This window comes from Schistocerca nitens, chromosome 6, assembly GCF_023898315.1.
Source record: "Schistocerca nitens isolate TAMUIC-IGC-003100 chromosome 6, iqSchNite1.1, whole genome shotgun sequence".
NCBI lineage: Eukaryota > Metazoa > Arthropoda > Insecta > Orthoptera > Acrididae > Schistocerca > Schistocerca nitens.
Genome location: NC_064619.1, coordinates 477657361 through 477681779, shown reverse-complemented (window position 1 = coordinate 477681779; position 24419 = coordinate 477657361). Strand labels below are relative to the sequence as shown.

The window sequence follows — 24419 nt, the reverse complement described above, 5'->3', positions numbered from 1 at the left end:
AAATCTTATTAGGGGCTTCTAGAGGTTATGGAGGGACACAGAAGATAAATTTTCGACAAGGAGCTTGTGCCCAGAAATGTACAGTTTGGATATAAAATAAGTTTGAAAACAGGAATGCTGTCTAATCTCCAGCTTCACAGTACACACACAAAATGCGAAGAGGGTGCCATCGTCAGTTCCTTGTGTGATTATGACATTACATACCATTTTCGTACAACTACAACAACGGCTGTGAAAAACAAGTACGTTCACAAGAAGCGGGTAAACTGTGCTGTTCCACATATGCACCTCACTCTCGACTTTGAAGAGCACGTCCTTCCTCACCTAGAAGAGTAGCCAACGACGACTACACGAAACAATTGTCCATACCATGGGCTCCTGTAAAACACACAAGTCAGAGCTCATTGTCTCTGCTGAGTGCGTATTTTAAAACGGGAGTTTTCTCATTCTTGTTATGGTAGTATATTTTGTGCTTTTGAGGTTTCTTAATCTTTATTTCTATCATTTTGATTTATTTTCGTGAAAACTTGCAAATTTTCCATGATGGCTTGGACATTTTTTGCCTATAAGTGTGCTTTCATAACCGAAGCCAGGTATCTGAAAGTGAAAATGATTTAGGTTTTACAGTAACAGTACATAGCTGATGCCTTCATTCTGTAAATAAGAACATAAACCGATAAAGCAATTTTCATTAAATAACATTTTATTGACTGAAAAATTCAGCTCCTTCGAAGGAGGCAAGTATAGGACACAGTCTATGTTAGACTGTGGTATAGGAGGTGTTCTTTCTCGAAATCAGAGATCACTGTTTGGAAGCAGCCGCGTGTGTGGAAAGAAATACTTTGGAACTCAGAATGTTTTGTAAATAAAGAATTAAAGCAGGAAAAATGGGAGCCGGTGAAAAGCTAAGTAAGGCAGCAGAGCTACTACGATCTCTCCCGCGGGTGACACTAGCAAATATTCGCAATAATCCAGGATCTCGTAAGAAGGTAAAACACTTTGTATTGATATCCAGATAATGCACAACAATATTTTATATATGGTAGTGCTACGAACTATTATAAACTTCGGAAGTATTACAGCGTTCACAGATAAATCGAAATAAGTTTTCTTAGGAAATGTAGTGTGACAGTGCCAACTCGCCCCCCCCCCCCCTCTCCCCTCCACGACGTAATTCTTGGCTGTGGTGACAGTCGTCCGTAGCACTCCCCGACCGCTGGATTAGGTCGAAAGGTCATAAATTGGTTGAGAGTTGGCGAAGGCGACTAATGTAAATGAAAAATAAAGGTTTATGTGACCACTTTTTGTAACCTAGACTAATTTCTATGTTTGCACACCATTTTTTACGCGTGTTCTTTTTAAAAAAATAAACTTCGAAAAATTCGAGAAGCATCCACTGAATAACTTTCACTATGCATAGTTAGATCCATACAGCAAAACTTGTCTTTTGGAAAAATTTATCACATAATTATGTATCGGCAACTTGAATGAATAATATGCTTGATTTGTATCAAAATAGTGTAAAAGTCAATTTACAGATTTAGCCTGCTTACATTTGTTATATTTTAAGATGATGCATGTTTCCAAAAGTGTCAAATAAGAAGTGACAAAAAGTTGCTATTTGAAAAACACATTAGGCCTACTATGTTTGTTTTACATTATAAGTTATCAGGTACATACGGTGTGTTATCAAAATAACATTGTACAACAGAGACCAGCCGAATGTGGCAGTGACAGTAGTAAGATGTTGACATATTTGGGAGGATGGGATTAGTTGATTAGTTCTGTTTGACCATCCTGATTTAGGTTTGCCATGGTTTTCATAAACCATTTCAGGCAAATGCTAGGGTGGTTCATTCACTAAGACCACAGTTCACCACCTGCCCCATCCTCATAGAAACGTACTTGTATATTCTATGTGTGTGTATATTTTGAGGTATTGATTTTCATCATATTATGATGGCAAATCCTTTATCACTTTGAAATGATTCCTGGATTAATACATGTTTTAAACAATTTTTGTGGGTATGTGCATGGCCAAAAATTTTTGCGTTTTTGTACCATACTCAGTGATGCATGTTAATGTTTTACACATGATTAACATACTTTTCATACAGTGCTGAATTAATTTTATCCCCTCCCAGAAATGGTGATGGATTTTAGTCAAATTCAGTTCTATTGTTTATAATACAAATTCCGTAAAATTTATTTATTTTCATAGAGACTTCTGATTTTTCACAGTCAGATACGTTGTATCGATAACAGAACATTCTAGGCCTAACTGGCTAAATTTCTGTATTTAAGGCTTGTGATATATGATGAGTAATAAATGGCCCTATCAATCAAGTAATCATTCCGGAGAACAATATACCACCTCGGTTCTTCCATTGAGCCGTATTAAAAATATTCAGTAGGTACTTGTGAATAATCAGTCACAGTTTAATCATTCTCTTCAACTTTGTTAGGGTCTTGTACTTTATCTGACTGCCGGGCCTCATGTTTCCCTAATTCCATACATTTTTAGGTCTGTTACTGGCATTATTTTGTCATGGTGTACATAGTGCAGTATTGGTATCTGGGTGTTTTACTACCTTTCCTTAACAAGTTGCAATCATTTTTGTATGATGTACAGCTAATATCAGAACTCGACTAGTTCTGCCAATTGTATGTAGGCCCCCACTTCTCTTTTCTGTTTACAAGATATTTTAAATACCTTATTATCAATCTACTACCACTAGTAAATGCCATATTACCTTTGAAATTGACTGGCAGATGCGTACTGTGCGCTGGTTCGGGACTCAAACATGGACCATAGCCTTTTGTGGGCAATGCTGTACCGATTGAGCTATTCAAGCATGACTTGAACCCTTACTCTGTGACTAAGACATTTCTTGGTGATATTGTTTCTTCTAGGAAAGCTAGTCTCACAGTGTAAGCAAGTAGAGCTTCTGTGAAGTTTGGAAAGTAGGAGTAAGATAATGGTTGGTTGCTTGATTTTGCAGGGGAGAACAAACAGCAAGCTCATCGGTTCCATCAGATTAGGGAAGGATGGGCAAGGAAGTCGCCCATGCCCTTTCTAAGGAACTATCCTGGCATTTGCCTGAAGCGATTTAGGTAAATCGTGGAAATCCTAAATCAGGATGGCTCGACATCGGCTTGAATCATCGTCCTCCTGAATGCAAGTCCAGTGTGATAACGACTGCACCACCTCATTCAGTGAGAAGTGTAATCGGTAGAATTTAAGTTGTGAGGGTTGTTGTGACTCAGACCTGGGTTCATCAGTCTGTATGAGTATTGCCTTTGGAAGGCAAGGTATAATGTTTGATTCCCAGTTCGGAACAGAGTTTGAACCTGCTGGGAAGTGTCAAACCAGACACATCACACTACAGATTGAATCATACTATACATATTTTCTTTATTTTAAATGTAGACTATTATGACAGTCTTTTATTCTTATAATAAGATTGAAAAGTGCACACACAAGTATTTCACTCAAGTGATTGTACAATGAATTAATTAATTTGTGTAACATCAGTTACATGGTATTGACACCGAAGTAAATATTATGTTCTGCTCATATAGTTTTTGCTTTTTGGGACCTTGTCAGAGAATTTCATCATCACCTATTATTTACTCTGGATGACTGTAGTCATTAACTAGTTATTTTATGTCTGTTAACAGTATATTACTTGATAATGACCTGTGGTGAAAAATAAATCATAATAGCCTAAGAGGTACATCTTATTGTGTAGACTCCTTACCATGGTACACGTTAGCTTCACTTATTCAGTACACATAAAACATTGGGTTTGTTTAGAGGGGTAAATGTCACTGCTAGTGTGTTTTGTTTTCAGACTAAGAGAGGCAGGGCACAACATGGAGGAGATAAACATGGAGCTGGAAACAAAGGCTCTGGTCAGAGACAGAATTTTATGCGACTGGGCTATGAAACTGGTAACAATCCTTTTTACCTGCGATTTGGCTATGAGCCTTATTACAAGGGTCATCAGTAAGTATAGATGAAGTAAAAAACTTTAATATGGCACATAATTTTCTGCACTCTTTTGATCAATTTAAATTGTTTTGAGTGCACCAGAGTTACAGTTAGTTTTAATTTGGATTCCACTTGTAGCGGATGTCTCACATTGATTAATTTGCTCATGCCATAGTATGCATTTTGTGACTGATTTATGGTTTATTGCAATCATTTATATAACGTAAAACATCAACTTTATGGGCTAAAGAAGAATATTTCATAAGTCATTGGCTTTGACCAGTGGCATAGGAAATGTGACGACAAACAATGTAAAGAACATGGTGGCTATAACATGACGTAAGTGGCAATTTTTTCAAACAGGCTAAGATACATGTCACTCCATCACAACCACCTTTTTTACTTTCACATTTATTGGCATTGTCAACTCAACCAAACTGTCACCTTTCACTATAACAAAGACATTGGGCTAATCTACAGATCAGTCTGTCCAGAACTAGGTTCTTTTGCTTTCACAAGCATTACCTTCACCAGCTAACAATGAAACAGTGAACATATGTACCAAAATGTGACATCATTACGCCACTAGTCAAAGCTGTTGACAGAATATTCAAAAATCTGTCTATCTCCTAAGTGTACTGTTTTATAGAATATCGATCCATAAAACTTTGTCATATTGAACATCTGGCCACAGAAGTCCTAAGGGTGAGTGAACAAACTTATTTGGATACAGACAGGCTATGACCTCATTGAAACATCTGTCCTGCAGTCACCTAAAATTGACATTGATTTTTTCAGCTGTTTGGATCTGAGCCTTTGTTTCATTTGATGAAATTTCATTGCAACCCATCATGATTTTATAAGATTCTGTTAACTTCTCATGTTTGCAAGTGTGTTTTAGTAGTTCATTTTTTATCAATAATTCCTCCAGTTCCTGTTATCCAATGGCACTGAAAATGTCTTTGCATGTAAGAAATTGATGAGCAAGGAATATAATTTTTTAAATTTATTTTGTGAATACTGTATTAACTTAGTTTTGTTTCCATTTTTATTACAAATTATTTGCAAGAAGGCACCAGCGTCTTTCTATGCCCTACAAAAATGTAAAAAGCTCTTCCCTTTTGACCTGGAAAAGAAACTTGCATAAATACTGATTCTTAAGATTGTTGACTACAGTGATGTTATCCTGAAAGTTGTTTGCTAGGAAAGTTCGCGACACCTGGAACTGGTAATGAATGCCGGAATTTGATATATCTATGACATTTGACTCTTTGCTCATATTTAACTAACTTACGTGCAGCTATCCTGGATATGTGCAGACAAATGCAGAGATTTCCATACCCTATCTTCTTAACTGCCTTATTAGTGTACGCTCTCTCTCTCACACCTCTCCTTGACCTTAATTCTCTCGTCTGAAGAACATAGCAGAAACACTTGTTCCCATCAGAGCAAAATCATGTCTTTTGCTACCATCACTTAGCTGCTTTGTCAAAGTCCTTTTCAATAGCAGGAATGCCACTTTTGAACATTTCCAGCTTCAAAAGGCAGTTAATGAAATATCTACTGAGGCAACAATAATGTCTACCTTTGTCCCTTCACACACTCATTGCCCCATTTCATCTGCCTTTCCTATCAGACCTTTCTCATTTTCCATCACTATTAGCGTGTGCAGTCGACCCAAATTTCTCTTCTGTAAGAATCGCTATGCCATAAAAAAATCTCTTTTGTTCACGTAGAAATACATTTTGTATCTTCCCCTGTTGTAGGGTGGCCAGATTTTTTATTTAAAAAAGGAGACATTACCGATAAACAGAAATGGGAAAAATGGGATAAAACAGGACTCTACTTACAAATAAAATATACTTCATAGAAGTCAGTGCTGCTTTAATAAGACAAATGAAAACTAACATTTACACATGCAGATAATTTATTTTAATAACATACTTAAAAACATACATGACACTGAATCATATTCTAATATGTCAATTTTTTCCATACATTCTGCCAGAATTAAAAAAAAAAAAAAAAAAAAAAAAAAAAAAACCACTATTAACTTTGTCCTTATCAAAAGATCTGGTATCTTGGAAGAGTTTTGGAGTGTTTAATAGGCGGTTAGACTAATGTGTCGAAAAACGATACTTGACACTTGCAGTTGTTCCAATAGTTTCAGTAGTAGGACAATTTTTTCATCAATCCAAAGGGAATTAACAATTGAAAAGACTTTTTCCATAACAGCATTTGTACCTGTTTTGCAAGAGCAAAACTCAAAAGTGCCTCTCTATTTATACATGAAATGCCTACATTTTTAAGTTTGTGGAATACATGAAGTCATCTCTTATCAGTATCCACATTATTTTTCCCCCATTCTTCAGGTTTTCTCGAACAGTTTTAATTTATCAAATAATTCATCTTCATTCGCCAGAATATATTGTCTTAAAGAGTTTTCCAGACTTTTTAAGACCCCATTCCAGGATACAGAATTTTTCAATGTTATACAATGAAATGATTTTGGAGGCTTATGTGGAGAAAATCACTTTCCTAAATAGCTAACAAAAGTGTCATAAAATAAATTTGTAATAGTTAATTGAGTGAAACCACCACCATTTCCTTAAGTAACACTGAAGATACAGCTGACGTTCGTAACTTACTGCATTTCTTGTTTTTTCTTCTTTTTCTTTTCTTCTTCTTCTTCTTTTTTTAAAGCAATTATAGTTCCTCAGGTGATTCAGTAGCAGAAATTTTGGTTATTTGCAACTTTTGGATTGAATTTGAAAACATTTTAAGTTGGCTTTGCATGAAATGAAGCCAAAGAAATGACTGTGGGTTCCCAAAAAAATGTCAGCAATGGAGGACACTTGTCCTGAGACATGTAACAAGACTACAGAGGTTCATAACTAACAGTAAGTGTTGTAGCTCCTTGGAGAAGTGACAACCATCTAGTTTTTTTTTATTTTTTTTAAATTATTTTTTAAATTTTTTTTATTGCCCAGAACCTGCTTGTATTTAGTAGCAAACAAATCACAAAATGATTTCTGTGTACCAAATGGTCTGTACTACCAATGCCTTGAATGTTCATTTTGAACATATTGTTCATTTTGGAATAAACAGTGTTTGTCCCAGCCCTCTTGTACCCACCAAAATTAGTGTTACAGTTATCTACAAAAAATGCAACAATCTTCTCAATTACATTATCCTTTCTTAAGAAGCCCAGGGCATAAATAGCTAATAATTCTATTGTTTCTCCACCATTGTTCTGGAAATAGATTATTTTGTGCTGAATATCTTCTGTGGGGGTGAAACATGTGACTACAATTGGGACTAGTAGTTGTAAACTTTTGTGATCTGACGCATCAGCCATCACAGACATGTACTTAGTGTCTTTAAGTTCTGATTGCACTTCATGCATTGCATATGGCAATAAAGCATCCAGTAAAATTGACTTTTACTTTGTCCTGGAATGTATGAATTTCGTTTCAGAGAGTTCTCTGATAATAAGAGCTGTGCAGCACATTGAACGGAATAAGTGGTTGTGGTTTGCAGTATGAAACAGTCAGCCCTTCTTCAGCATTTATGTGCTTATCTTGCTCAGTTTGTAGTTGTTTCATACTTACAAAGGAAGTTATACTACTGGAAGTTCTCGCAAAAACTGCCACCAAGTGCTGTTTTTTCTTAATGTGTTGTTATTTCAGCATGCTCTTCTTGTTCACTGGAGAAAACTGAATAACATGAAGTACATTCTGCATTCGTAGACATTTTGGTTTCAAGAAAGGAAACTCTACTCTGAGTTTCAGTGAAAGTAAATTTTCTTTTCCCAGTCTTCACACACACATCTAGAAGAAAGCAAAAACAAATAGAATATCCTGTGCAAGCTCACCATGCTTCCATTGTTCTCTACTTTTTATTGGTATTTTTCTGTATAAATTGAAAGACTGAGCCACTTGCAGCTACTGCCAATCTTTGGGATCTCAGAGTGTGTAGCAGATTATTGATTATTTACATTATCTACATTTTTTATTGATTATCTACATTTTAATAATACAAAGAGAAATAAAATAAATTAAAGGAAATGGTTGACAACAGCAACTAATTGAGAAATAAAAGAATGCAGTCACGATTCAGTCCAATTTTCAAACTTTTGCTCTTCCTGCAATATACTGACGTCTGTTGGTATAGTCTCAATGACGGGCCGTGGCGGGGGCGCCAACTTACAAAAAATATTGACAGGGCCCATACTGGGGTCTTGCCTCGAGAAATTTTCTAAATTTTAGATGAAAAAATAGTGAGTTTTAAAGTTTTTTAAATCATTTTAGTCATACAATCAACATTAGAACCCCAAAAACGATTCTCGATAACTTGACACTCCGGGAAACTCGACAGACCTGACACATTTTTTGGCTTTGGAAAAGCAACAGAACATAAACACACATGGTATTTTTGTAAAAAGCTAATTTAATTTACTGTAATAATCATGCTTATAGACTATTACAGAGTGATGAATCTAAAGCTCTGAAAAGACTAAAATTATATTTAAATAAATCCTAAACTACCATTAAAAGAATAAAACATAAAATATTGCTGTCGCACAGTAATAGCAATTTGATTAATAAGCTTACTTTGAATAAGGCTCAGGGTTCATTAAATAAAAACAATATCTCAAAGTTAATGCTTTAATACCGTTAACAAAGTTAGTACAGTATGCCTAATACTTTCAGTAAAAAAGTACGTAAATAGCAGATTTTAATTGGGTCTTACACCCTAAAAATATTTAAATATTTGAAAATAATTAACAGTGCTATAGTAATACAGTACTAGACTAGTACTACACCCTAAAAATATTTGATTATTTGAAAATAACTAACAGTGCTATAGTAATATAGTACTAGACTAGTACTAATATTTTGAAACTGAAAATTTAACATTATGTATGTATTTAATTCTCTATTTTATAAAGATTTTTAATATTTCTTTAAATTCCATTATTAGGTCTTGAGTGTCTAAAGGTGCAAATGTCAACTGTCTGACTGGATTACTGAACGTGAAGTCGTTGATGACTGGTCGGATATCCAAGGGTCATTCCGCATCAAATCACCCAATAAAAAATAAATTTTACACCCACCTCCTTAGATTTTCATGAAATTTGACTCAAATGGTTCTAATACCATCCTGACAACACCTGCAAATTTGTTTTGCTCAATCTCTTATAGTTTTTTTTTATAAATTTTTAAAGTTTTTATGTTTTGCATTTTCCGAGCCTTCGGAAATGGTAAATTTAATTTGTATTCAAAACTTTAAAATTGCTTATCTTAAAAACTCTTTTTAGATAACATCATGAATTTTTGCAGCAAGTTTATTTATTATACATATTTGAAGGTAAAAATGATACTATTAAAATATATTAATATTTTCTATGAAAAAAAATTTTTTTTTTTTTTTAACGGATGTTTTGTTTTATAAGAATTGCAATATCTAGAGTCTCAGACCTGATAGAATACTCAAATTTGTTTTAATTTACTCTTAAACATATAGGCTACTTGATAAAACAAAAATAATGATGGCTTTTTAACATGTTTATTAATTATAGTAGATTACATTAGAATTATGTACAAAGATAGTGTACGTACGACTCTTATGTACAACCCAACTGATTGCTTGAAACATTGAATTTTTTGAGTAATTTTGTCTTTTTAATAAACATTAATGCTGATTCAAACTGTTTTTCCACTTCATCCAAGAGCTTTCAGTTTTTTGGATAAAGTCTTTTTTGAAGTAATACATTCTTCCAGTGCCGCTTGATTTGAGGTGCGTCTACTACACAGACTATGGGCTCCAAAGACATTGTGCAAGAATCTTCTCTTTCAGGCCAATAAAATGATGCAGCTGGTCCTGAAGGATGTAGAAATAGAATATCTGCATCTTCTTAATCATTGAATATTGTTTTTACCAGTCCAAAGTACCAGTTACCATCATAATTTGTAGCCACATAGCTATTTATGGATGGTTCAACACGAACCCAATCAGAAGAAGAATGGAAAGAAAAGACTAAGGAGGGTTTTACACTATCAGTAGTCCTTATAATTTCAAGGTTGTTTGTTGGAAGTGGTTTGAAGTTACGAAAACTTCTTGTTCCAGGAATTGTTCGGATTGCTGAAAAACATTTTTCTAGTTTTAACCGTAGCAAATCAGCTTCTTTTTTGTCAATAAAGTGAAAATGAATGTTTTCAATATTTTTTTCACAAAACTTGTACACATCGATTGCTGTCATTATTTGTTCTTCGTCTGAAAGCTGTAGACTCACTTTCCTTAAAATTCTTTTAATAGTTCCTCCTAGGACATCACAAATTGACTTCCCATGACTTGTTGCAAAAAAAGAGTGTTGGGCCTTCACATAAAAGTCTCTGAAGTGTTCAGTCAAATTTTTAAAACTGTTTCTATTTTTGTACTGCCCAGCACAACCATCTGTAAAGTAGTGAGCTGAGTCAATGTCAGTATGATGTAATGACAGCCACTTTGTAATTTCTTTTTGTACAAAGTTAACAAAACCAGTGTGATGTTCTTGGTCATCACTAATAAAACAGTGGTTGGAAACAAAAACATTGTTTTCCTCATTTCTTAGAAAAACTCCAACTGGGTGTAGAGTACAACCACCTCTATTCCAGTGGTAACTTTGGATCTCATTTTGTATAACAAAGGAATAATTTTCACTGAAATCCATCACAATAATTGCTGTTTTGGGTGGTGGGTCTTCTTTCAATCTTTTAAAGGCTGCTGATTGGGATTTTGCTATAAACGAGTGCGGGGTGAGCTTTTCCAGTGACCTAACCAATAAAGAAATGTAGTCTTCAACACTGATAGACCGTTTGATCATTTCTGCCCTGTCTGTATTAACCCACTGACTGATTAAAATTTCTTCTTCTAAATCATAATCTTCACTTAGTTTTTCAGTTAAGTACTCAGTTAGTGCAGTATTTGCAGGACAGCTGTCGCAATGATGTAGCATGCAGTTTTGGTTTTCCGTGTTGCACACAAGCATCTTAATTAGGTCTTTATAAGATTCTTCAATTTTCACAGCATCCAGTAATAGTTTAACATTCTGGTGGATACTGCACACACGTACAGTGTGTGTGCCTGCAGCACCAGCAAGGATACACCATTTAGGTATCAAGAAACAAAATTTTGAAAATCCTACTTCTACCTCGGGATTCTCCCATTTGAAAGAATAATAGAGTTCTCTCAAGTTACACAAAATGAGTCTTTTTTGCATGTACACATTTTTTTTTGAACTCTTACTTTGTCTTTTGTTCCAGGTAGCACTCTGGAACTTTCGTCCTTTTCATAAAAATCTGTTACAAGTCTTACTGTATTTTCAGAAAGAGTTTTACCTTTTTTTGGACCAGGAGTTTCCAAAATACCCTTTTCAGATTTTAGCTTTCTAGCTTGTCGCACCATGTACTCACTTCTTACATTAAATTCTTTCATCACTTTATTTCGACTCCAAGAATCTGGAGCCAAGGCCAGAATCTGGATTTTTCTAGACCTCCCAACAGATGAAATCTTCTCTTTCATAAGAGATTTCATTACATCAAAATCCTTTGCTTTCTCAACCACACTGTTATCTTCTTCGTCATCATCAGAACTTGGTGCATCATATTTTAATGCTTTTGAAACCGCCTTTTTTGCAGTCTTTTCAATACTGCTAACCTTCCTTTTAAAACAAGACCCTTTACTTTGTTCTGACAAGCCATGAAGCTTTATCGGTGTTACACCTAAATTATGAAGAGCAATGTTTGTTTGTACGAGGGATTCATTTCTGGATTCCAATGATTCTAATTCAACCATGATTTCATCATCTGTTTCACTTTCATTGACTTCAACTCTTAATTTTTCCTCACAAAAGTTACGGCATGTTGAGCAAAGCTTTTGTCCAGGTTTTATGCTAATATTTTTTGTCAGTAATTGTTTAGAAAGATCCAAGCCTACACTTCTCAACGATTTTTTGATGGGCTTTTTGTGTTTTTTTAGTGGGTCTACACATGTTGTTTGATACTTTTCAAAAACATTTAAAAAGTAGTAGCTGTGGTGTGAACATATATTCTTAAATTCACACAGATTAATTCCAGATCGTAAGTGGATCAAATCTTTTTCTTCCTCACTCAATTCAGATACCGGCTGTAACTTTTTTGAAGGTGTGTAGGTTGTTTGGAAACAGTCAGATTTTTTAAATAACCCTACACTACAGGTTTGAATATCTGACATACTGATTTCACTTTTGGTCTGATTACTGTTCTGGTTACTTTTATAGGATATTGGAAAAGAATCTCTGTAAACTAAGTAACAGTACTTACTGAAAGTTCGAATAAACTTAATAAAATACTATCCAAGCACTATTTAACACTGTAATAATTTTTTACTTCAAAACACAGGAGTAGCAAAACAAAATCCAAGCATATATTGTTACTCCAAGAAGACAAAAACTTATTTTCGGTGTCTAAGTCACTTGGTACATTTTATTTTTAAAATATAATTAATATTATTTTAAAAATTAGATAACTATTAAACAGGTTAAAAAGCCAACATAATTTTTCTTTTATCTAATAGCCTATACAATTAAGAGTATTTTAAAACAAATTTGAGCTTTCTATCAGGTCTGAGACTCTAGATATTGCAGTTTTATGGTAATTTTTTTTTAACATTTAGATATAATACACAAACTTATTCCAAAATTTCATACTGATATCTTGAGTATTCTTTAATATACAAATTTTTTTAGTTATGAGGACACATTTAAGTTAAGATTTCCGACTGCTGAAACAATGCCAAATCTAAAAACTTTAAAAATTTATAAAAAGAAAACTATAAGAGATAGAGCAAAAAAATTTTACAAGTGCTTTCAGGATGATAAAAGAAGTAATTGTACCACGTTTTATCAGAATCTGACATGGTTGGTGTCAAGGCCTGGGTGACTCGACATGGAATGACCCCCCAATTCATCCAAAAAAATCTTGGTGGGTAGGAAGAACAGCCAAGTTGTTCAGTCGCTTCTGTTCCATTGTTGATCAGAGATACGACTTCAGACATCTAAGGGCACTAAATGACCATTCAGCTGTTGCTCTCATGACTGGAACCACTTGGAGAAGCTTAATGCACTTCACTACTTCACATAATATTTCTCTAGCTGCTGGCTCTTGTGTAATGTACTTTCTTACATCACACATCTTTTTAAGACCAGTTGTATTTTTATTAGCGATATCGGCTAATATATTAAAGTGTAAGTGCAGTCTCTCAATGTCTAGGTCATTTTTGAAAAACTCAGTTGATTTTTTTTCCAAATTTGTTTCACCTCTGTTTACTAAAAACAAGCACTCTTGTTCTACTGCAATGACCTGTGTGAGTCCAGTTGAAGCAAACTGCTCAGTAATGCAAGATTGCACCATTTTACAAACTTCAATGTAAATAACTTTGTACTATTCCTTTGGGGTTTTGAAAGTGTGCGGTGAGCTGGCTTTGTTGTTTTCTTACTTCTTTGGTATACTTCAATTCCGAGGAAGCAAAGGATCATCAACTTATGAAGGTTTTTCTTGTAAACACAGTTCCAAAAAGTGTTCAGAACTATCATGTCTTCCATTCAATATACAAATCAAGCCCTCATATATTTTTTCCATATCAGCAACACTTAGATGAGGGCATTGAATTTTTTCAGTGACATCCTCTATTGGGTTCATTACATGGCAATAAAGATGTAAAAAGAAATAAGTCTTGAATTATAACATTGACTCAAGGTAGCCTGCACATTTGTAACCTGCCTCTGTTTTATCCTCTGCAGAAAATGTTTCAAAAAAACTCTAGAAGTTCTTCAAAGTTCTTCACTATTCTCAAGATACCAGAAGCTCGCATAGTCCATCGAGTCGGGCAAAGGGGTCGTAGACTAGCTTGGTCGTTGGTGCTCTCACAGCCTATGCTTCTGATAAGTCCCATCATTTTGTTCGAGACACTTACGGTGATTATTAAGTCCTTGGCTAAAGCCATAATATCCCTCACAGACATAAGATGGCGGAGACTGTCTACAACTGCCGAGTCTAAACTGTGAGCAGTGTAGTGCACATAACATGATTTTGGTTGTATATCCAAAACTAACCTTTTTTAGTCCTTTGAACTTACCTCTCATATTCGAGGCACCATCATAGCACAGTCCTCTTAACTTATTAATTGACAAATGAAGATGAGCAAAAAGTCTTTTAAAATACTAAACAGAGTTTGTGATTCAGTGTTGGGAGTCTCGTATAAACCAATAAAGTCTTTGTTGATGATTAAGGAATCATCAACAGTACAAATACAAAAGTCACTTGTTCGTGAATCGAATCACTTGTCTTGTCAACCATAATAGGAAAAATGTTCGGTCCTCTTGACTGAAGCCAGTACCTTTCTCAACACACTCTCCTAGTAGATCAATGATCTCGTTTTGAACATTATGGGACGTCCACTTATACCAGAATGGCCTAACCGATCTTTAAACTCAGGTATGTCATTCTTTCGGAGTTCCAACAACTGAAAGAAATTTGAGTTTACATCTTAGTGCCTTCTAATTGCTAGTCCTTGTCGGCATAGAAATTGCACAGTAGTAAACATTGCCACAAGAGCTAAACTGCCTTTCTTCATATCACTATCTAACTGTTCATTCAATTGGGAGGCCACACTTTGGTTAGTGATAGAATTTAGTTTCAGAACATCTTCTTCATGCGTAAACGTATTTTCATGAAGATTGAATTTTTCCAAAGCCTTTTTCCAGTTAGAAAACCCTACAGAAGTAAATGCATCTTCTTTTTTTGAAGAAAATTGTAATAGATTTTTAGCATCTGCCTCTTTGCAGGTTTTGCAAAAAAACTTTTTCGGTAGATGCTTCATATTCTAGCCATGTATATTTGATCAACCAAGACTTCTGAAATGATCTTCCCTTACTGGATTGTCAATGTTTTGGCTGTGAACAGTTCTCGCCTGAAGACAAAGCAATTGATGACACAATAATTGTTGCAGGTTGACTTGCAGTATCAGCATTTTACAAGCGCACGTTTTTGATAATAAATTTATCGATTGTGAACTTAATTTACAATACACTTAGAGACTAAAGTAAACAAATAAAATATAGTCATATAAAATAGTCCACTAGACACTAAAGTCGGAACACTAAACACTTCAGCAGCATGCAATGAACGAAACTATCCACACTGAATGCTTGTGACAGCAGGATGGGCTTTATATAGCCGCAGTGTTGTAATGTCTCGAAGTGTCAAGGCAATGAGAGGCAGAGGGTTCCAGCACTTCTGCTACAGTCCCTTTGATGTCGCCATGGCTGCAGCGCTGGCCCGCTGACGCTTGCTTTTACTTGAAGGTTCATGCACTGGGACAAATTCTAAGTGTGCCCGCAGCACCGTAACACTATCACTGGTAGAACATGTAGCTGGTATTCCAATGTATTAACAGTGTCTGAATTTCTAATTTGCAACCCACTTGGTAAATCATTAGTCTTCCACAAATAAAATATTGTTCTGGGTTCAGAATCTAGTAATGTTTTTTGAAAGATGACATTTTGGCTTTTGAATGTTACCTTTACTTAAAAAGCAACATTAATATTTGTACACGGTATCCACATAAGTACAAGCACTTTTATTGCAAACCTGTTCAAATACAAAAAGAGTTTGTAAGATGATAGAATTTAGTGCTATTTCCTCCTCTGTTTCACAAATTGTCAAATTTTAAACAAAACATGGCTATTTCATAGCTTCTCATGTAGCTCAAATGTCACCTGATTGTTCAAGCAATGTCAGTACCGTATTGTGCGCTTTGGTGTATCGGGAAGTCTTGAACCTGTATTGTTTGGCCAGCCCTGCATTTCTGAATCTGTATGTGACCTCCATAGCCAAAGTTTCATTTGTGAATGGAAGACAACCCTATATACTCCATTAAACAACACAAAAATATTAACCTGGGCAGCAGTAGTTAAATCTGTGAATATAAGATGGCCTTGTATTTTTTTCTTACTACTTATTCTCTCTTCAGTTCTTTTGAGCTCACAAACAAATTCAAATCCTTCTGTAATCACAGTTACCTTAAATTTCAGCATCACCTTACTTAAAACTTTTAAATAATTCTCAAGTTACCAATGTAATATTTATTCCACTTGTCTGAGTGGAAAATTTACTACAAGTATTAATTTAAAGCCGCCCATTGAAGCACCTAAAATTCAGAAAAAGTTCTGAAGACCACTTATAACACTACTGCTCCGCTTGTTATACCAACATACAGTTTAACCTAGTGACGACAATGTTTATTTCTGTCACAAGGCAGCCACGTATAACACTACTGCAGCAGTAAATTTGCCAAATATGGCCTATACTTGCAGTAAATGTTACCCTCTGAGAGGAGTTTAGAGAATTGACTGAGTTTGCCTAACGGAAAATTGGTATCAAACCTTAATTTCGTAAGAATAGCTGTAGGTAGATAACAGAAAGAAAATACCCCCCAGGGGATCCACAACTCTTTTGTGGATACGTGCGTAGCGAGCACGGGACCCCGAGCTGATGTGGCCTTCCTTCCTTTCCGGGCTGCATACCTTCCCTTTCCGCATCCTTCCCCATCCCCCATCTTCGCCCCCCCCCCCCTCCCCTCACCTCTGGCTCTTTCTTTCCCTTTCTCCCCTTCTGGGGTTCTGGTTTGTGCCTACGTCCGGAGACGGACGCTTGTAAATATACTACATTCTTCGCCTTCCTTGCTTGTAAGTCTTCATCCTTCCTTGTCCTTCTCTTTTCCTTACCTCTTCTCTCTAACCTTTTCTCCGCTGCGGCGTTTGAGACCTCTCTTCTTTCCTTTCCCTTTCTCTTTTTTCCTCCCTGTGCGTGTCTGAAGGCCGACCCACGCACTTCCATGCGTAGCCGGTGACGGGGTAACGCGTAATTCCCCGCCCCGGGTAGACAGGTAGGACACGTACGTACCCCCTGGTAACGGCCAGGCCCAGGGAGGGGTGATTACCCGAGCTGATACCTTCCGAAAGTGCCGATTGGTCCCTCCGTCCGTTGTCGGGAGGTGTGACCTGAGGTGTGAACAATCACCTAAGGCGGGTGTGCCCTCAGTGAGGGCCCCCACAAGGGAGGAGCGCGCCATCGGAGACGCCGGTAATCATGGGGGATTCTTCCGCAATGGTTTCCTCACCTTCAACTATGTCTGCTCACAAACGTAAGTTCACTGAGTCTCAGCCACAGACGGTTCTTCCATCGTTGCCACAGTTCCTTGTTGTTTCTCGGTCTGACGAAGGTCACAACTTCTCCACGGTCAACCCTTTCATTATTCAGAAAGGTGTCGACGCAATTGCAGGTCCTGTAAAGTCTTGTTCCAGATTACGGAATGGCACCCTGTTGTTAGAAACACACAGTGCCCTCCAGGCACAAAAATTGCTGCGTACTTCTCTGCTCCACACCTTCCCTGTCTGGGTGGAACCGCACCGTACCTTAAATTCCTCGCGTGGAGTCGTTTATACACGCTCCCTCGATGGATTGTCTGACGAAGAAATTCAGCATTACCTGTCTGACCAGGGTGTAACGGCTGTTCATAGAGTTATGAAAAGGGTTGACACGAACATCATTCCAACCCGCACTGTCTTCTTGACATTTGACAAAGTTCAACTCCCATCGAAAATCAAAGCCGGCTATGAGATAATTTCCATTCGCCCTTACGTCCCAAACCCTACGCGTTGCTATCGATGCCAGCGGTTCAATCACACCAGCCAGTCCTGTTCCAATCCGGCCAAATGTGTTACGTCTGGCAAGGATGCCCATGAGGGTGCTTGTCCACCTCCATCCCCTCGCTGCATCAACTGTATGGGTGACCACGCTGCTTCCTCTCGAGACTGCCCTGTTTTTAAGGACGAAAAACTCATCCAGGAAATAAGAGTGAAGGAAAAGGTGTCGACCTTTGCTGCTCGAAAATTATTCGCCAGTCGACAGCCCACCGTGCCTCAGAAAGGAAAATACAGCGCTGTCCTTGCTTCTCATCGGCCAACAAAGGAGGCGGCCACGCAGACTTGCGACCTCACCTTTAGTACCACGGTTGTCAGATCGGCCAGCGCAAAGATCGCCCGTTCAACTTCACCACTTTCGCCTGCCCACTCTATGGCTCACCCTTCGTCGGGTTCTGCTAAATCTCGAGCCCAAAAGTCAGACGCCAAGTCTTCGAAAAAAGAGCATACTCGTGAAGAGTTTTCACGTACGGCAACTTCCCAACCATCGGTTCCTCCTTCCTCTAAACATCATACTTCCAAGAAGGCTACAAAGAAACCCAGTTCCTCTCCTTCTCCGCCAAGGCGTGTCCCATCTACAGCACCACCTGGCGGAAGTCGCCCTCGGCCGTCTTCTGTGTCGCCGAGGCGCACTGCTGGCGGCCGATCAACCGGCCGGTCGCTGGTGGCAGGAGCTGCTCCTGACCAACCTATGGATCAGGATCTTCTGCCTTCGGCTGAATGCCATTCCATGCTGTCGGTCGCAAGCTCAGAGCAGTCGTTGAGTTGATAGCAACCTTGGTCACATTCCTCCATTTTCTGTTCACCCTATGTCCATTATCCACTGGAATATCCGCGGTATTTGAGCTAATCGGGATGAATTGTCGATCCTCTTACAATCCTACTCGCCGGTCATCTTCTGTCTTCAGGAAACAAAGCTGCGTCCCCACGACCGCTTTGTTCTCCCTCATTTTCAGTCCGTCCGATATGATCTCCCCTCTGTTGAAGGCACTCCAGCACATGGAGGACTCATGATTCTTCTCCATGAAACTCTCCATTATCACCCAATCCATTTAAACACTTCCTTCCAAGCTGTCGCCGTCCGTCTTTCCCTTTCCGGATACACTTTCTCTCTATGTACTGTCTACATTCCATCGTCCACACCAATGGCACGAGCTGATCTCCTTCATCTTCTTGGTCAGCTTCCATCCCCATATTTGATGGTTGGGGACTTCAATGCCCACCACCCGCTTTGGGGATCTCCACATCCTTGTCCACGTGGCTCACTATTGCTAGACGTCTTCCACCAAGCAGATCTAGTTTGCCTCAACACTGGGGTCCCTACATTTTTGTCTGCCTCCACGACAAATTTATCTCATTTGGACCTTGCGGTCGGTACTGTTTCGCTAGCTCGGCGCTTCGAATGGTTCGCCCTTGATGATACACACTCGAGTGACCACTTTCCATGTGTCCTTAGACTGCAGCCTCAAAAGCCATATATGCGCCCGCGACGCTGGAAGTTTGCCCAAGCCGATTGGACACTTTTTTCGTCTCTAGCGACATTCGATAACCGTCCCTTTCCCAGCGTCGACGATGAGGTCACACATATTACCGACGTTATTCTTGCAGCTGCGGAACATTCAATACCACGCACCCCCGAATTACCCCGGCGCCCCCCAGTTCCTTGGTGGAACGAGGCATGCCGTGATGCACTACGTGAGCGGCGACGTGCTCTCCGCGTTTTCCGCCACCATCCTACTTTGGCCAACTGTATCCGCTATAAGCAGCTCCGAGCACGATGCCGTCGTGTCATCCGCGATAGCAAGAATGCAAGCTGGAAATTCTTTATTAGCTCATTTAACACCTTCACTCCCTCCTCGGAAGTTTGGAGTCGGCTTCGACGGTTCTCAGGCGCGCCTAGTTTCTCCCCGGTCTCTGGGCTCACTGTCGCGCATGACACATTAGTGGACCCCGTCGCAATTTCTAACTCATTGGGTCAGCACTTTGCCGAGATTTCGAGCTCTTCAAATTACCCGCCAGCGTTTCTCCCGAAGAAACGTGCAGCGGAAGTGCGACATCTTGCTTTCTCCTCTCAAAATCGCGAAAGCTACAATACTTTTTTCTCCTTGCGGGAACTCCAACATGCACTCTCTTCTTCTCGCTCCTCCGCCCCAGGACCGGATGGTATCCACATCCAAATGTTGCTGCATTTATCAACCCATAGTCTGCGTTACCTCCTTCGCCTTTATAATCGAATTTGGACCGACAGTACTTTTCCCAGACGATGGCGGGAAGCTATCGTCGTTCCTGTTCCGAAACCTGGAAAGGACAAACATCTCCCCTCTAGCTATCGCCCCATTTCTCTCACGAGTAGTGTCTATAAGGTTTTGGAGCGTATGGTGAATTACCATTTAGCGTGGTGGCTGGAATCCCGCAGTCTTTTAACACCTGCCCAATGCGGATTCCGAAAGCGTCGTTCTGCAGTTGACCATCTTGTTGCTCTCTCCACTTATGTCATGAACAATTTTCTCCGGAAACGCCAAACAGTAGCAATATTTTTGATCTGGAGAGAGCATACGATACCTGTTGGAGGACAGGCATCCTCCGCACACTGTTCTCTTGGGGCTTTCGAGGCCGGCTGCCCCTTTTTCTTCGCGAATTTATGGCAGAGCGCACATTTAGGGTGCGGGTGAACACTACCCTCTCCCGCACTTTCTCCCAAGAAAACGGGGTACCCCAGGGCTCCGTGCTGAGTGTTGTACTGTTTGCCATCGCTATAAATCCAATTATGGATTGTCTCCTTCCTGATGTGTCGGGCTCCCTCTTTGTGGATGATTTTGCGATCTACTACAGCTCTCAACGGACCAGCCTTCTTGAACGACGTCTTCAAGGATGTCTCGATCGCCTCCACTCTTGGAGCATCGAAACAGGCTTCCGTTTCTCTCCCAGTAAGACCGTTTGTGTTAATTTTTGGCGACGTAAGGAGTTTCTTCCGCCCTCCTTACATCTAGGACCTGTCAACCTTCCGTTTTCAGACGTCGCTAAATTCTTGGGTCTTATGTTTGACAGAAAACTGTGCTGGTCCTCCCATGTTTCCTATCTTTCGGCTCGCTGTCTGCGATCGGTTAACACCCTCCGTGTCCTGAATGGTACCTCCTGGGGAGCGGACCGAGTGGTCCTTCTCCGCCTCTATCGCGCCTTAGTGCGCTCGAAATTGGATTATGGAAGCATAGTCTACTCCTCTGCTCGGCCGTCTATTCTTCGGCGTCTCGACTCTATCCACCACCGTGGATTACGTTTAGTGTCTGGAGCTTTTTACACTAGCCCTGTGGAAAGCCTTTATGCTGAGACTGCTGAACCTCCGCTGTCCAATCGGCGAGCAGTCCTTCTAAGTCGTTACGCTAGCCATCTATCTTCCATGCCTGCTAATCCGGCCCATGACCTTTTTTTCGACGCCTACTTTGATGTAGGGTATGCAGGCCGCTCCTCCTCCCTACTACCCCCGGGAGTCCGCTTCCGTCAACTGCTCCATTCTCTTTCCTTCCGCTTTCCTAAAACCTTCTTGACAACTTGGGGTACAGCACCGCCTTGGCTCCGTCCCCGGATCTGCCTTCTCCGTGACCTTTGTCGATTTCCCAAGGATGGTACCCCTACACTTGTTTATCGTCGGGCATTTGCTGCTCTATGTGCACAAATGACGGACGCCACATTTATTTACACCGACGGCTCGAAAACATCGTTAGGTGTAGGGAGTGCCTATATTGTTGGCGACACCCCAAATCAATTTCGGCTTCCCGACCAGTGTTCGGTGTCTACTGCGGAGCTTTACGCTGTTGTCCAGGCTGTCCACTACATCCGCCGCCATCGGCGGATACAGTACGTTATCTGCTCAGATTCTCTCAGCTCTCTCCTCAGTCTCCAAGCTCTTTACCCTGGTATCTGTGGGAATGAGGCGGCCGATATAGCGGCCAAGGCTGCAGTCTCTCTTCCTCGGCCAGCTATTCAGTCGCTTCCCTTTACCGATCTACGGAGCGGTTTATGTCGAAAAGTTGCTCATTTATGGCATGCGCATTGGTCAACACTTCCCCATAATAAATTGCGGGAAGTGAAAGCCCTTCCTTGCGCTTGGACCTCTTCCTCCCGAACGCGTCGTCGGGAGGAGGTAATTTTAGCCAGACTCCGGATAGGGCACTGTCTTTTTAGCCATCGACATCTTTTAAGCGGCGATCCTCCCCCACTCTGTCCCCACTGCTCTCAGCTGTGGACGGTAAGACACCTTTTAATTGAATGCCCCTATTTTAATCCGTTACGCTCCCGTCTACAGCTATCGCCTGATCTATCGTCGATTTTAGCAGATGACACGCGCTCAGCCGACCGCGTTCTCCAGTTTATTAGTGACAGTGAAATGACGTCAGTCATTTGAAGCCTTTTTTGGGGACAACCAACCCCTTTCTGTAGTGGATTTTTAAGCATTCCTTCTGCTTTTAGTTTCTCCAATTTTATGACTTTGTTCCCATTGCTGCTGGTTTTCAATTTCGGTTTTTTACTGTTTCCTAAGTCATGGGCTGGGCGCTAATGACCATAGCAGTTTTGCGCCCTAAAAACAAAAAAGAAAGAAAATAATTTTGAAAAAAGTAGCAGTAACCAATTACCGTTAACGAAATAGTTATACAGTCGCCAGCCTAATTAGGCATAATAATGTAAAGACATTACTTATAAAGAACCTAATTTTACTAATTCAAAACGAACTTTCATTAAATTGTTTTCTGTGAATTGCAGTGAACACACCCAGATGGACAAATTACACAGTGGTCAGCACCAGTTGTCACTTTAGCAGTTAAGCATTAACAAGATTTGCAAATGAGCCCTTTTTCTTATTTACTTTAATCATTACTTTTTCCTTTAACTAATATAGCGTAAACTTGCTCTTCACAACCCACACAGGACCAGATAACACATGATAATAATAGAGTACAATTAATACACACATTTACTACACAAAAGCAATAAGGAGACACAGTATACAAACTTTCTACTTTTGCTTCTCAGTAATCATTTCAAGAATCATTAGCTAGAAACCTACTAATCTGATTTATCCTGTTTTGTTATGATAGAAAAGAAATATGGTCCCACAAACTATCCCTTTCATTGTAGCAACAAAACTATACACACTTCCAGAATTATGAAGCATTAAGGTAGCATTGGTTTTCTCTTTCATCTGAGATCATTAAGTTTGTACTAATTTAACTCTCTTTCCCTGACAATAACCTCTACAAATAAGAGATAATCTCCAGTAAAAAGACAAAGTGTTATGGTACCTCTTGTGAAGTTTTGAAAACTACTTTAAAGCAACAAACATTAGAACACTTTTGTTTTCCAAGTAATAATCTTTCCTAAACTAATATTAAAGTTCATTTTCTAGTTAATTTTCGAAATACTCAAACATAAATAATGTCTTTTATATGTTGGAAAAAAAAGTAAATTTTAGCCCGCACATTAAGAGTACTGACATAACTTTGCCACACATCAATAAAATGCACTGTGAAACTGTTAATGCTTTTTATGCAAAGGACACTCTCGGATTTCGTCACTTAAAAGAGAGGATCCTACTTGAATAAGTGCATAAGATAGACACATTGTTCAAACACATTTTGAATATTAGGATTATATTTTCTCAGAACCAAACACAACATTACTGGTTCATACAGTAATACAGTTCTGACCTTTCGTATGTGTGACAAAGTGGTTGCGCAATCGTGGTGGCGAGCATGTGGCAGCTAGGTGGTCTTTCCATTGGCAATAATTAGCTCTCTTTACTTCTTCTTGGTGTTGTTAATATCATTTTTAGAGCTTTCCCCAAATCGAGAGCACCATTTTACAGCCGTGTATTAAATCCGAGGCCTTTCCATCTCAGTTGCAGTACTGTAAGCCTTGCTCGGCACCTGCACTGTTCACTCATTGGGTACTGGTTGCCGACTGACTACTGTGCTTTCTCACTTGCCGCCCAGACTGAGTGCCATATCCACCTTTTCCTAGCACGCCAACTCACTTCCGTTGCAGAGGGGAACTACGTTGGGTTTCTCTTTATACATTACAAAGTCCCTTTGTATGAACCAGTTATTACATAGTTGCCAGCAAACAAATTTTTAAAAATCTCATTATTTAAACATATTAAGAAGTCAACACAAATATACATAATTAAATGCCACTTCCCTCCAAATAATACAAAGAACTTAACTTGCAAAGAGTAAACATGTCACACTACCTTTCCACTTCATAGATCAGACATTTCATAATAAAGAATATACACTTGACATTATGCAGAATTAATCAGTACAAGTTATTTACAATATTGATTGTAGTGTTGCGCACTATGGTATTCATTTTCTGCTGTATCAGAAAAGTTCACAATTTTCCTTAGGTGTGACCATTAAGCCCCACACAATACAAATAAGAACATGGAGTTCCTTTTATTACACAAAACTGCAAAAAATTAGTCTCTGAAGATATTTCTTGTTCAAACTTGTTTGTGCATGCCATTTTTGTACAGTTGGTTTTTTTTATTAAACTCGGCCTTACACATTAACATTTTTGTTCTTTTTATCTACCCAGATTTATTTTGACACCTACATGTCATTGGTTCTGGATCAAATTTCTTTGTGT

General features: G+C 38.8%; 1 protein-coding gene across 1 annotated transcript in view; it reads left to right on the top strand.

Annotated features, from left to right (window-relative positions):
• The first annotated feature begins 811 nt into the window (after positions 1 to 811).
• LOC126262494 (39S ribosomal protein L15, mitochondrial) overlaps positions 812 to 24419 on the top strand; it is a 68621-nt gene continuing 45013 nt past the window's right edge. The window contains exons 1-2 of the mRNA XM_049959160.1: positions 812 to 989; positions 3855 to 4009. Coding sequence (XP_049815117.1) covers positions 888 to 989; positions 3855 to 4009 — 257 coding nt within the window. The 5' untranslated portion in view covers positions 812 to 887. The remainder of the gene's footprint in view (positions 990 to 3854; positions 4010 to 24419) is intronic.